The sequence below is a fragment of the Melopsittacus undulatus genome, chromosome 3, assembly GCF_012275295.1.
Source record: "Melopsittacus undulatus isolate bMelUnd1 chromosome 3, bMelUnd1.mat.Z, whole genome shotgun sequence".
Taxonomy (NCBI): domain Eukaryota; kingdom Metazoa; phylum Chordata; class Aves; order Psittaciformes; family Psittaculidae; genus Melopsittacus; species Melopsittacus undulatus.
In genome coordinates, this window is record NC_047529.1 from 92,916,751 (window position 1) to 92,930,748 (window position 13,998).

The 13,998-nt window shown below is 37.0% G+C and overlaps 1 protein-coding gene across 2 annotated transcripts in view; it reads left to right on the top strand.

Moving 5' to 3' along the window:
- Positions 1-13,769, top strand: part of FMN2 (formin 2) — a 176,983-nt gene extending 163,214 nt beyond the window's left edge. The window contains exons 19-20 of one of the 2 annotated variants that reach the window (XM_031046248.2): positions 10,186-10,267; positions 11,680-13,769. In XM_031046248.2, the coding sequence (XP_030902108.2) occupies positions 10,186-10,267; positions 11,680-11,706 (109 nt within the window). In that variant the 3' untranslated portion in view covers positions 11,707-13,769. The remainder of the gene's footprint in view (positions 1-10,185; positions 10,268-11,679) is intronic. The other variant, XM_034060972.1, reaches the window with a different exon arrangement.
- Positions 13,770-13,998: the final 229 nt, after the last annotated feature.

The following is a 13,998-nucleotide window of genomic DNA, read 5'->3' on the forward strand; positions in this document are numbered from 1 at the left end:
TACAGTAGCAATAAAAAGAAAAATGCACCTGAAAATTACAGTGAAAGCATAGGTCTGCCAAAAGGTTTTCTGAACAGCACTATTTTTTTTGTGGTCACGCTGCAGTCGAGGCTAACTGGAGCATTCCAATAGGAATTGTTATCTGAGTTATTTATAAAGTTCTCAAAAATATTTTGTGGAGGTTGAAATTTCTGATGCTGCATCTAACATAAAGACATATCATTTTATGTGAAAATTTTCACACCACCAATCTTCAAATGTCTTTTCTGTCTCCTGTAGTGAGAACAAGTTTCTCATACAAACTGACGTAAATATGTTAACTCTTTTCTCATTAATCTCTAACTCACCCCCACCCCAGTTTCCTTATATTTTGGAGGTAGAGCTATCCAGTGTTAGATGCACTATTCCAGTCTAGCAATTATGTGAAAATAAGATGTATTTTAATTCTTCTTGATATTCAGCAGAGGTCTACAGAACTGTTGCGCTGACACTACTCTTTTCCTAGGAAACAGGAAAAGATAGCCTGTCTTAGGAATTTAAAGATAAAAAAGCTGATGAGGCAACATGTAATATAACCTTACAGAGGAAAGTCTTGAAAAGTTATGATCAATGTAAAAAAAAAGAGGGTAGGGAGGGAGAAGGGGAGAAAAAGGAGCAACTGCTGGGCATGTCAATCAAATATGGAATCTGGGAATCCTTTGTAGCTAAAAATACAGTTATTTATCAGGAAATATCATATTGGTCTGGACAGCAATGATCCATCTTTAGGACTACAACTTCACATTTTCTTTATGGCATGAAATACACTCTGGCTCTTTGTAGTAACAAAAAGCAGTCTTTTAAGAAATTCTGTGTTTTAAAGGAGCGTTCTATTGCTGTCAAAAGTTAGTATCTGTATCATTAGACCTTAGATGCCAGTTCAGATCTTCCTAGCAACAGATCAATAATAAGACAGAAACATGTCTGTAGGGCCATAGCTCCACCTTTCCTTTCTTGGGGTACAAGTGAGGTATTGACTTTGTTTGTCCTTTCCAGCTCTGGATATGTTTCCATTTCTTCAGATTGTTTGCTGTTCCAGAAGGCTTGCAACCCTGCAAAGATACACCTAAAAAGGGGAAAGAAAGTTGTGTTTTAGAAGGGGCAGGGGAAGAGAAAAAGGGAGAAAAAGATAAAAGTGCCTTATAAGTGTGTATATAAGGCATATACTGCTCGTAAGCTCAGTTTGGCCCTTGCCTTCATGAAGAATCATGTTGCTGAACAAAGATTGTCAAGAATGCCAGCAGAGGAGAGTTCATAAACAGGATCAAGTCCCTGATATCTTTGCATCATACTAAGCTTGAGAATTTCTTTTGGCTGACTTTTTCGACCCTTTAACTCCCACGATAAATCTTTGACACATTCAAAATAATCTATAAACTCAAAAAAAAATGCACTCTTCTCTCAAATATAAAAGTTGCCCATTCCCATAAGAATAGCAGTTAAGCTGGCACCTGGTGTGTCACACTGTGTATATCTAGATGAAAGGGAGATTCCTGGCCAGCATGTCTCCACAGCTCATTGATCTCCCTCTGCAGAAAGACTGGTATGTCTCCCTACAGACTCCTCGGCAGAATGATTTAAAACTTGCTGTTGAGCAATTTAAAGTCTGGCATTGGATATCTGTACATTGCACAGTGAGGAGCATATTGGTAAGCTGCCACTTCTGCTTGCAGAGGAGGGCATTAAATCCCATAGCACGAGCAAAGTCCTCTTAGAGTAATTTAAGGGATATTTTGTTAACGCTTATAATAGGAACCAGTGAGTCAGACTTGAGAGTGAGAAATCTGGGGACATGGGAGTGTGCACTTGCAAAGAAATGTGGAGATGGAAGGAAAGAGGAGAAAAATGTATATGGAGTGGCAACATGAGAGGGAAACGATGAACATGTGGAGTATGTTTACTGGGGTCACATTTTGCTTGGCATATTGTTGTAATGCCAGCTGAAAGCTGCAAGCGTTATGTTCGTAAGTGGTTATGGAAAGATACTTTTTCTGACTTGGGAACTTTACTCTCAATGTCTTTATTTCTCTCTAATCAACTGAGTTCCATGCTGGTAAGCTTGGTTTTACAGCTAATAGTTATAATGACATTTCAACACAGAATGCACCTTACACAATTTTTAGTTGAATAATTAAAAGGATCGTCAGGTTTTGGGAGTAACTTAAATAAATCAGCTTTCTGATCAGAAAATACTGTTAAAGGCATTGGAAAGTCTACTTAAAAGAGACCTAAACACACCAGAGATTGAGAAGCTAGGAACAGTCCTTTGAGGCAATGCCTCACAAAGAGAGTTTGCTGTCCAGCTGAGGGAAGTTGCTCAACATTTCAGTACTTCTTTTTTTTTTCCAGTTGCTTGTGCACTTTCAGCAGCTAGTCCTTTTTTCAATGAAAACACCACAATTTCTTGGTTCAGGGAGGAGAGACACGACTTTAATTTTTAGCATTGCTTTTGAAGGAAAAGTTTGTAAAAAGTAAAAGCATTTGGAGATAAGTTTCTCAATCTGGATATTTGGTGAAAATTCTTTTACATACTGTTTTTTTTAAGTAATTTTTAAGTAATACTGTGTTTTGTAAGGCAGGAACAAATATTTCCCTTTGCAATTGCAACTGTAAAGCCACTGGTGCATGCAAATAGTAAACTTGAAAAGAGTGAAAAATCTAGTAAAAACTTAATTAGAAATCTGTTATCTTTCCCATTTTTTGTGACTTGCATGAGGCCAAATTCCAGAATGCCCCACATAAACAGCAAAAGGGCTTTTCAGCAGTCTTTATTTACTTGATGGTGTTGTATTATACTGGTATGTTACGTTGCATCCTAATATGTGTGTTGTACACAAAAGGAGATAGATACCAATCATACCATCATGAATTTTGCAGGCTGTTATGGCTGTAATGTCAGACTGGGTGTGACATACAGTGATCTTTTCAGTTATTTTAGCTCTTTCCTGTTCATCACTTCTTGAAAAAAGAATGACAATTGCCTGTGGTAAAAATCAGCCCCACATACTCAATAGATATTTGCATACTGGTGAAAAATATACCACTAAATATTTTAGCCCCATTTTTTGAAAAGAGGTGCTACACTCTCTATACCTGTGATTTTTTTCATTCCCAGGCAAAGTGATCACTGGCACTTGAGGTGCTATAAAATATTACAATGTTTTACAAATGAGCAGCATTTGTCACTAAAATACTAGTTCCCAAAAGTTTGCAGTGCTCATAAAGACTTAAAAACTACCAGTAACCCAGACTGGTCCTAAACTACAGAAGATGTTAGATTCTTTGGTTACTGAGAGTTTGCTCAACCAGGGCATGGAATTGGCGTAAGAATGGCAACATCTGTTCAGTGTAAGTACATGGCTCTGTGCATGTTTTATGGTATGAGTACAGGGATAGTCTAATATCAGGGAGTTTTGTTTCACATTTTTGGGAAGAGCCTCACAATGTCTGCAGTCATTTTTAGTCATTACATGATTATGTATGGGCAACATTTAATATGATTGTTTTCACCTGATGCAGCAAAGTTGGAAGCCTCACATTTTCCCACCTCCTGCACTGCCCTGCACTGGAGAACTCGAATTCTGTGGCTCTCCAGCTGACTATTACTTTTTTAAATTTTCTTTTCTTTTTTTTTTTTTTTCCCAATGATCTCTTTTATTCACTCAGTTCTCATCTTCGCTCGTACTGCCAATCTTGTAGCTATAAATTGTACAATGTAGTAGCCCCAGTATACCCAATGTAGCAATTAAACTATCCAGGGTATGTTTCCATATCCTCTTTATGGTAGTTGTCTCCTCCACATAGTCTGTTCACTGAGACTTTATTCATTCTTTTTTGCATATTGCATTTTTCCCTTCTTTTACTTCATCTGATGCTTAAAAATGTTTTACAGCGAACATAGTTTCACATTTCCGTTCACTCACAAGTTTCCATTCTTTTGCATGCCGATTATGTTACCAGTTTTACTTCACCTCCAGTCTTGTTCCTTTCCCTTATCATTTCCTGTTGAATTTCCTAACCAAATAGCCCAAAATGCAGCCAGCTTCTTTGAGAGCTGGCTTCAGTTCCAAAAAAACAATGGAAGGTGATGACTATCTTTTCTTAGAGCAACCTCAAGTTTCATATGCAAAGTCAGTATGAAAGTGATTTCCATCTTGCCTGAAGGTAGCCAGGTATAGCCTGAAATACTGATCACTTTGACAAGAAACAAATATGAATTCTTCAATGGCAGAAATCAAGTAATGCATTTAAGTGGGTATATGCACATTCATAGTTTGAATCATAGCAACACTTAATAATTTAGTTTTTTACATCATTATATTTTCGAGTTAACATTTTCTTTAATGTTTATCATTTTTAAAACATGTTTCAACAAACTACCATTTTTTGTATTTATGCACATCTGTGTATCTCTGCACAGCTAAGAGTGGAATCCCTAGATCAAGAATATGATTGCCAGATAGAACTGAGTGAAACTGAATACTTCCGAATTGAAATTCCTTCAGAGTATTTTCAAGTGTGTTATGGATTACAGTAAGTCTGAAAGTGGGAAGACCTCATTCTCATTTCAGTTGACCTCAATTTCAGTTGGCCTTGAAACCTTATTTTAGGCCCACTTGACAAGATGCATACTGAAGAAAGTCTGAAATGTATTCCCCAGAGTGTACTCTACACTGATGACAGAAGAGGGATCTTATTCAGGGTCCTGTTGCAGGTTAGTCTCTGTGTTAAGTGGCCAGATTAAAACATTTAAATTTAATTTAATTTAATTTTGATTCCTCCTTGGTTCTCTGAGCCAAAGTATGATTAATCACTGCTTCTTTTGGGCAGCTATTGTCTGTTTCATGGTCCTTGAAGTAAGCCTGCAAGTAGCTGGCAGGGGTGTCAAGATAGTCCAATATGTATTCTCTTTGTTGGTAAGCAGAAGTTAGTTTCATCAGTCAGTTTGATGGGACTGGGTACATTACAGTGTGCTTCTTATCTGTATGAAGTCTTTGCAGTCAGTTACTGAATCATATCTATGTCATCACTTTCCTTTTTTTTTTTTCTTTTTTTTCTTTTTGCTAAAAAGAATCTCCTTAGCAAAAAAATCATTTCAATATTTTAGTAAGTGGATCAAAGAATCTGGAAGAGTTTTTAAAGAAAGAGTTTTAGAATTTTATGCTCCTGAAGTCTTAAAGATGTCTGTCACTTGATATTTTTGCTGAGGATTTTTTAATTCATTTTTATTTGTGAAGGTGCTATAATTATTATATACAAATTACCTCTAACCCGGGCAAACCTAAATAAAATATTTGGCAACACCCCTTTTGGTCATCTGATAATAAGCACTTAGTAGCATAAAGAGTATTGTCTAAGCTTTGTTTTATGTTAGAGAATATCTGCAGAGAATGCATTTTGGGTTTCATGAAATACACTGTCAAACTGTAAAAGCAATGCCTGAGTTTATCATGGGAGTTTTTTAAATAGCAGAGCTGCTCACAGGAATATTATCTTCCAGTCTTCTCACTGTGCTTACATTTGTCATATTGTAGTGATCACTAGTGAAGTGTAAGTCTACCAAGCCTAGATGGAGCCAGTAGGAAATGAATCTGTCTGCCGCAGATACTTTGGACAAAATTATTAATGTCTAGTGGCAGCGAAGTGGCTCCTCTCCCCCCTCAGTGGGTTGAATGATGACAGAAAGTTTTTAAGCCTTGATAAAGTTGTGGCCAGACTGGCTTTTGGTCTAGAAGGTAGTTACTTTGTCTTTTGGGTTTGTAAGGATGTCTGGTTTCTTTTTCCTGTGTGTAAGCCAAAGTGTAACTTGCTTATTCATCTTACAGACTGTCTTTAAACTTAATCATAGTTTGAACATTTTTGTCTCACAATAAAGTGAGGTAGGAGGTGAAAGCGCCAGAGAAGTTTTTCTGGTTATGATGGAAATAACAAAATATTCCTTTTGTTATAAGTGACAGTGATTAGATTCTGAATCTGAAGTAGCAGATTTTGAGACCAGAATTCTCAGGGTGTGCAAGAGACCGGCTCTTCATTCACTTGTAGATTTTTCTTTTATTTTTTTAACTGATCTGCAGATTGTCCACTGTTGTACATTCTCTACATGTTTTCTTATTGTTGGGGTGGTTTGGAAGTACATCCTTTCTGGAATGATGAAAGCAATGCTTTAGCTGAATTCAATATTTAAGGACATATATTTGTCCAGATTCAAGTTACAAACACTTCCAGTAAGTATTTATGGAATATGCCCTGGGCCTGATGTTGGGTCCACTGCTGTTAATACCTTTGTTCTTCAGGTTACTACAGTGAGAGTTAAATAATTCTCTGCTTGTCTAGGCTGACCATGCAGAGCAGCAGTGTCACTTTGGCCTGGAGCCTGGAAGTAAATCATTGTCTGCAATTGCTTCCACTTTTGTTTCTGCTAGGAGGTTCACAAAAGCCTTTGTGCTCTTTTCTCTAAATATCCTCTTCCCTCCTTCCAGTACTGAATTAGATCCAGTATTTTCTTCATTAAGCTCTACGAGCTCACCATAGTTGAATAGTTAATCCTGCTGTCCTGATATAACTACTAGTGTTCATATAACTTTTGCACCTTTTGGTCCTAGATTATTATCTTGTAGCTCCACCCTGATCAGGGTTTCACTGAAGTCAGTGGGGAGGCTGGAAAAGCCTGAGCAAGAGGAAGGTATGCGGGAATTTACCACTGTGAGAAATACAATTTGAACCAGGCATGAATCGACAGAAGCAAAGTGGGTTTCCCTAAATCTTGTTAGTTTCATGGATGGGAAGATGAAGAAACATTCAGAGTCAGTGGAGGAAAACCTAAGAGACTGACAAGAAAATGACAGTGGCAATTATTTTCTAATTGAATTGAGACTATTGTACTTCAAAGGTAACCTTTTGTCTGCTTTTCTAGATCTTGCAGCTTAAATGATTCTGTTTATATCAAAAACATCCTTTTGCTCTTCCAGAAGAATTAGATTGTTTTAATTTTATATTTAGTAAATTCCTAATTTAGTTGGATGATCAACCTTCAGAAAATACACTTGCACACTGCAGAAATTAATACAAGTTTTACTGCTTTAAGATTTAGCCCTGTGGAAGGTGAATGATTGCCCTTATATTTCACCAGTCTGATGACTTTTACAGGTACAGCTGTAGATTTATACAGGTCTCCACACTTACAGTTTTAATGTGATTATAAACTAAGTCTCCCAACAATGAGCCGTCGGTGTGCTAGGTCAGACTTGATGATCTTAAAGATCTTTTCCAACCTAGTTGATTCTATGATTCTATCTTTACACTTCTAATGACATTTCTTGGTGAAGAAGTATACATGGCTTCAGTGAATCTCTATCCAACCACTTGGATTTTCCTGCACAGGGAACAGGATGGGGGCCAGGAGACAGCAAACTGTCCCAAGCCCACAGAGTGAGTCAGTGACATGGTTGGAACTGAGCGTCTGCTCTCAGATTTAAGTGCATTAGGGAGTAATGCTTCTCATCTTCTGCATTCCTGTCGGGATGAATAAATAGGCTTAAACTCTAAGGAACTTCACAAAACCTCCCAAAAACTTGAGGACACCAACTATACAAGTGAGACCAGTACATTATCCTAGAAAAATGTGTAGCACAAGCTGGAGGTTATCATTTATCAGTCTGGAGGTTGTGGATCACTTTTCAAGTGCAATCTAAGGGACACAGAAGTTCAGACATCCTCTCTTACCTGACTTCCTCTCTCACAGAGTGGAATTGTTGTTAACCTTGTGCTGTTTCAAGCAGACAGCTTTTCTCCAAATAGGTATTTCTCTAGAGAAGCAGAATATTTACAGATGTTATGCTTACAGTGGCACTTAATGGGACCTGCTTTTTAGAAAATAAGCCCTATCACTGCATTATCAACATTCACATTCTGCATGAGGACTTCTGTTATGAATTAAAACTAGACACACAGAAATCTGTGCTGTCTTATGTCCTGGTATGTTAGACAAGCAGTGGATAATCTGTCCTGGAAGGGCATGTTTAAATGGGACAAAGACTGGAACTAAAGATTCCCTGACATTTCCTGAGAATAACATCTGGAGCTCTCTGAACTGGTTTGGTAACTATTTTTGTGTGTTACATATGCAGTCATGACAAGTAGTCTGAATACCTGCATATATTACGTTTCTTCATTGACACAGTCATTTTGATAACCTTGGTAGCACTCATACAGCCCCTGGGATTTGATACTAATTTACTCCCAGTTAACATTTTCTTTTCTAATTTAAATTATTTCTATCAGTGAAGGAAACCAGCTATAGCTGTATTGGAAAAAAAAAAAGGAAATTACATGATAGACATGATATTTTATATTTGTCTTTGTAAGAGTGGCTTCTGATGGGTTGGAATGTGTCTGACATCTCCTTTGTATGTAAGTAAACATGAAGCATAAGAAAAGGTGGCATTTTAGGAACAAGAATATGTCTTTGAATTTTACTGCATTTTGTATCATTCCCATAAGCACCTATTTAAAGCTATCACCATGTTTTGGCTGACACTTTTACTGGATCTATTTTAATGCTTTTTAAAGTTGAATTACTTTGCTGTTTGATGTTTTTATTCTGTATTGTTCTGTATTACGCTGCAGCAGTCTATCTGATATGCAGTCAGATAGAAAGTATTACGGCTTCAAACTAACAGGTTTCAAAACCTTTTTTCCCCCATCTGTGCATGTAAAGGTCTTCCTACATTAATAAAATATAGGGCCATCAAATGAAGAGAGCAGCTTGTTGGAAATGCTTGAAAGGAACTGATGTTTAAATTAATTTTTGAAAGTACAAAATTGAAACTTATAAAAAGAACGAGATGTGTCTGGTGAAGTTGGATAAAGGAGAGATGAATGCAAAGGCGGGGTTTTCTAATGTGCTTAGCAGACCCAGCTGGAGTCTTATTTTCAAAATCTGGCCCTTACCACGCACACAAAAAATATTTAAGAATAATAATAACACAAAGTCAGATTCTCACGTTGCCCTGTGTAGCCTCAGTGAAATAGCAGACATGCAAGTGGTCTGGAGATGAACCGCAAGGAACCAGCCAAGGATATATCATTTCTTCAATATCGTTTTACTGTTATTTCTTTTTTTTTCCCACTGTTGGATAATGATGAAAAGACAGAGTAAGTGCCATCTGAAGTCTATATTGTTGGCAAGAGCAAACCAGTATAGGACTTACATTTTTATTTTCTACTTTCTTATTTATGAATAATATTCTCATCTGTCATAAACAAATACACATACCTCACACCATTTAAGGCCATCGTATAGAAACGATTTTATGTAATTCTTTGAAACTCAGAGAATTCATAACTTAAATCTGTATTATCAGTGTTTCAATAACCATGTGTGTTTGTAAGGTTGATCTATAAAATGAGTAAAGATGGTAAAGAAACATTTTATAGTGTGCCATGGAACACACCAGACTGATTCTGGAAAGCTGCCTTTCTGAGTAGCACTTTGACTTTCACAGTTTGCTCTGTATCTGCACTGCTAGAAGGACACATATCAGAAATGTGGCATTTGCTGGTATTTTGCTAGGCCCTCATTTGGTACCATTTGCCAAGACAGGAAGCTTGCTCACTTCTGGAACCTGCTGCTCTTTTTACATCCAAGCAGCCCAAGTGCATTTATTCCCAGTGGTCATGTAAGCCTTGCTGCTCACCTTCAGCATTGGAAAAAAAGGGTTGTGTACAGTGGTGTGCACCACCTTGGTTGTAAACTGCATGTTACATGTTAATTTTCCATTTTTGTTTTAAGTTAGAGTGAAGACTGGAAATTGCGGTTAAGGTATTTTGCCATTTTAACTGCAAGCAAAATTGAGTGGATGGGAAGATAGATGGGCTGGTGGGAAACTTTGTTTAAACTGTTGTTAAATTACTGAGGTAGGGAATGGATGAAGGCTGCGCCATTGATTATGAGTTCCCTTGTAAGTGCCAGAGTCTGAAGGTATGGCAACAACAGCCAGAGTGCAACTGCTATTTTATGGAGCATGCAAATGAAAATATGGGGAATAAAGTTACCCACCTGTGTCCTCAGGCCTAAACTTGTAAGCTACATACTGTATTTGGAAATTCCATTCTACAGGAATATTTATATGTTTTGTCTCTCTTCAGAGTTAAAGAAGCAGAAGAACTCTGCAGGCAGAAAAAGGGGAAGTCGCTATACAATGTAAGACCAAAACATGACTCTGGAATTGTAAGTAAAAATTGTAGCAATGTTTCTGTTCCCATCACTTATGCTACCTTTCTCTATTTCCATTTTATATGTATGTTACTCTTGACGTACCTTTTTGCTCTGAGGGGATTTTTCTTTCTTATTTTTTAATGTCTAAAATTTTCATAAAAGGTGTTAGACTAACAAACTTAAATGCTGCCTACAATGTTTACTCCACAAAATCGATGTACCACAAGCAAGAAGAGCATGTTATCGTCCCCCTCTTCTCCTTCCTGGACCCCTCCCCACCAATCTGTCTGCATCCCAGTAATCCCAGTATTGGTGTAGGATGCACCTAGAAGACAGAAAGGCAGCTCCAGTTTTCCAAGCTTATTCAGCCTGTATTTACTCTCTTTGTTTACAGTTATAAAATGTAAGGAAGAATTGTGATATGTACACATTTTTCAAGTTGGATCCCTACATCAAATACTAGTGGCTTCTTTTCCACTGATCTGGACTTGTTTTGAATAGAAAACCTAGGAAAATATAACACTGTGCTCTCACTGTTCTTCTGAAAACAGATATATAACTTTAATAATAGTAGAGGAGCAACTCTAGTCATTCAGTGAAACTTTCCCACTATTGTTGCCTAAGCATTGTTGGGATCATAGCTGATTTTAAATAAAATATTCCTCTGGTAAAAAAATTAATCTGGCACTTCCTATTTAAATTATACCAGTAGCAACTGCCATCAATTAGATTTGTAATATACTGTAACAGAAGATTGTTTCATGTGTCAATGTCCTTGTCTAACACCCCAGGGCCCCAAGGCACTATTTAATTCTTCTATGCTTTGTAGTCATGGCACTATTACCGTGACGCATCCTTGAAAAGAAACAGGTGGTAATTTACTATATTCTCACTAACATAATCTGACACAGGAAGTAATAATACTGCATTTATTGTTTCCTATTCTGAATATTTAGGGAGAGTTTGCTCTCTGTGGTTAGTGCCACAAGAAATGTAAATAGAGGAGTAGCTTGGTTAGGAATGATAAACTAGATTTTATTGTATCGATTCTATTTGAAACCACATAAAGATGTTGTTTTTAAAATAACAAAGCTAACATTGATTTGGATTTCTCCATCTCACCTACATTTTGCCATATGTAAAGACACTGAGAGTTGGGGGTTTTCTTAAGAAATAACTGTATAATCTGCACTGAAACTGGGACTGTTAGTGTTACTGACAATTTCATAGAGTGAAAGTAACCAAATATATTCCACATGCGGTATGTAGTTGCAGTCTACTTCATTTCCAGCTTCAAAGGAAATTTATTTGTGAAGTCAATTGTACAGTAAGTATAACTAAACATTAGCCTGTATCTTTCTGTGCTTTCCACATTTTCAGAGGTGGTTTTATGTATACTCATTTTTCTGCCTTTTTATTTTCAGAAAGCAAAGATACGTATGAAAATCTGAGAGAAGAAAAGCAAAGCCATTGTTACCTGGTTACCAAAACTCAACATGCCTGTGGGTGGGGAGCGAGGGGGAAGGAAACTACATCATCCTGATCATTTGCTTTTTTGACCTTTTTAAACTCGCGTTTTGTTCTCTAGAGTTTTCCACCAATTGATGTGTTATTGTACATTCATTCATGAATGTAATCACTCTAATGGAGTGCCCAGCAATAGACTAGGTATGGACTTGAAACACCTTCCCTGTACTCTGTATCTCTTTTGCCACTCAAAAATGATATTTTGTAAAGTGTATGGTATATTACAAATAGGCCAAGTCAGCATGCATAAAAAGTGGCATCTGCATCAATTCTGAACATGCTGAAGCATTACGTTGAACTTCATAATAATGCTACATGATACAGTAAAACATTTCCATTCCTACTGGCAACATCTGTCTAACACAAATACTTCATGGCACTGCACTTAGATTAGGGAAAGAAATGTTACTTCTAGTGAATTGTTTGTATCCGTTTCATGTTGGCATTTGTAGTTTGTATTTTGAATCGTTAAGTGCTGTTTATACAGTATAATCAATGCTTTCCCAACTTGTTTGGTTGCCCTCCATGACTAAATATTTGTGGAACAAGATGTTTACTGTAACTATCTTTAAAATCGATAAGACAGCATACTTTTATTTCATCTTTTGCCAGATAGTGAATGCCAGGTGGTATGGGGGTCAGACATCCAGCATTTAGGAAAAAAAAAAAAAAAAGAGTAAGTGAAAAGCAGGAGAACACAGAAAAGCACAGAAGTATGATAGAGAGTATGAGAGAGATTTGGCTATTACAGTTTGTTAATATATAAAGCAGCTAATACTTTTACATGAACTTTAGAAGGTATAGTATAGTTTAACTGCTGACCGCTTAAGTCAGACAGGCTTTTGGCCACATGTACATGACTTCCCTTTTGAAATTAGCTTTACAGTAATTTAAAACTCCTTTAGAGAGCCATTAAAAGATGCACATGGGGACTGACATTTATGTAAAAGTAGCTGATTCTAGTGACAGAACATAAACTACCAACTAACTGACATCAATTTCACACTTAACAGAATTGCAGGCTTTTCCTCCAGGCTCTCAGTGTCCCTGACAAGGAGGTTAATGATTGAAATCTGTGACTTAGGGCTTCCATTTTAGAGCACATGCTTAATTCCTATTTGCAATCCTGAATTTATTATATCACTTTTGGCCTGCTCAACTGGTAACAATCCCTTCTTCCAATCCTAATTTAAGAGCCCTAAACCAATCAGCCTGATTGACAATATTTTTCCTTCAAAGCGCACTTTTCTCGAAAGAGGGGGGGGTGTGTGCATGCAACTGAATTGGACACATGCTCACAGCCTTGGAGCCTGAAAGACACTAGGGTAAGGCAAATGAGCTCTAATCTGCTGGGTTGCATTGTTCTCTGTTTAATCTAGCTCATCGAGAGTCATTCCTAGCTGTCCAGAGGCTAATATATCCTACAGGGTGTTGCAAAAGGAAGTGTGAAATATGACCTCAGGAATCTGTTATTCTTCATATACACCAAGCACTAGAAAAGATGTTTTTTTTCACTATGTGAAAAGCAAGTCTCCTGTTGCTGATAAAACTGTGTGAAAATCTGTACTTGTAATAATTTCTAGCAGGGATATAAATTACCAAGAATGGAGTTCTAAAATTTTGTGTTGATGGGAGTACCATTACTGTTTGGGGAAGTGAAGGGATTATTTGCTGTTACAAGTAACTTATGGAAAAAAACTTTAAAAAATAAAGCTATTTTAATGGCACTGATTCAAATCCATGTTTGTATTTATGTAAACAATAGTCTTTTCCTCTTAACTTTGCTCCTAAGTGCAAGAATACAGTAGCATGTTTGCATTTGTAGCCTTCCAGTTTCCTTCAGTACCTACAGTATGTATATTACTATACTAAATGAAGTAATAGATCATCTAACAAAGATCACTATGTGCAATACTGTATTTAGTGTTTCTATTTCAATTTTTTTAGAATGTTAATTTGTAAGAAAATAAAAGGAATAATACTGAAATAACTGCTTTCTCTCTTTACTATCAGGATTTCCTAGAAACCATTTGCTTCCTAAGCACCGCATCCCATTCAAGTTCCTGTGATTAAGGAAAAACTTCTGTGAAGGCAGTGGTGGGAACAGGGCTTCTCTTTCCTTGCCTTCTGAAAGCACAGTGACAGTAATTTCCAGTTATGTTGATATATTACCTTTTCCCCAGGTGGTGGTAGCGAGGAGCTTTAGAGTCCCTCGC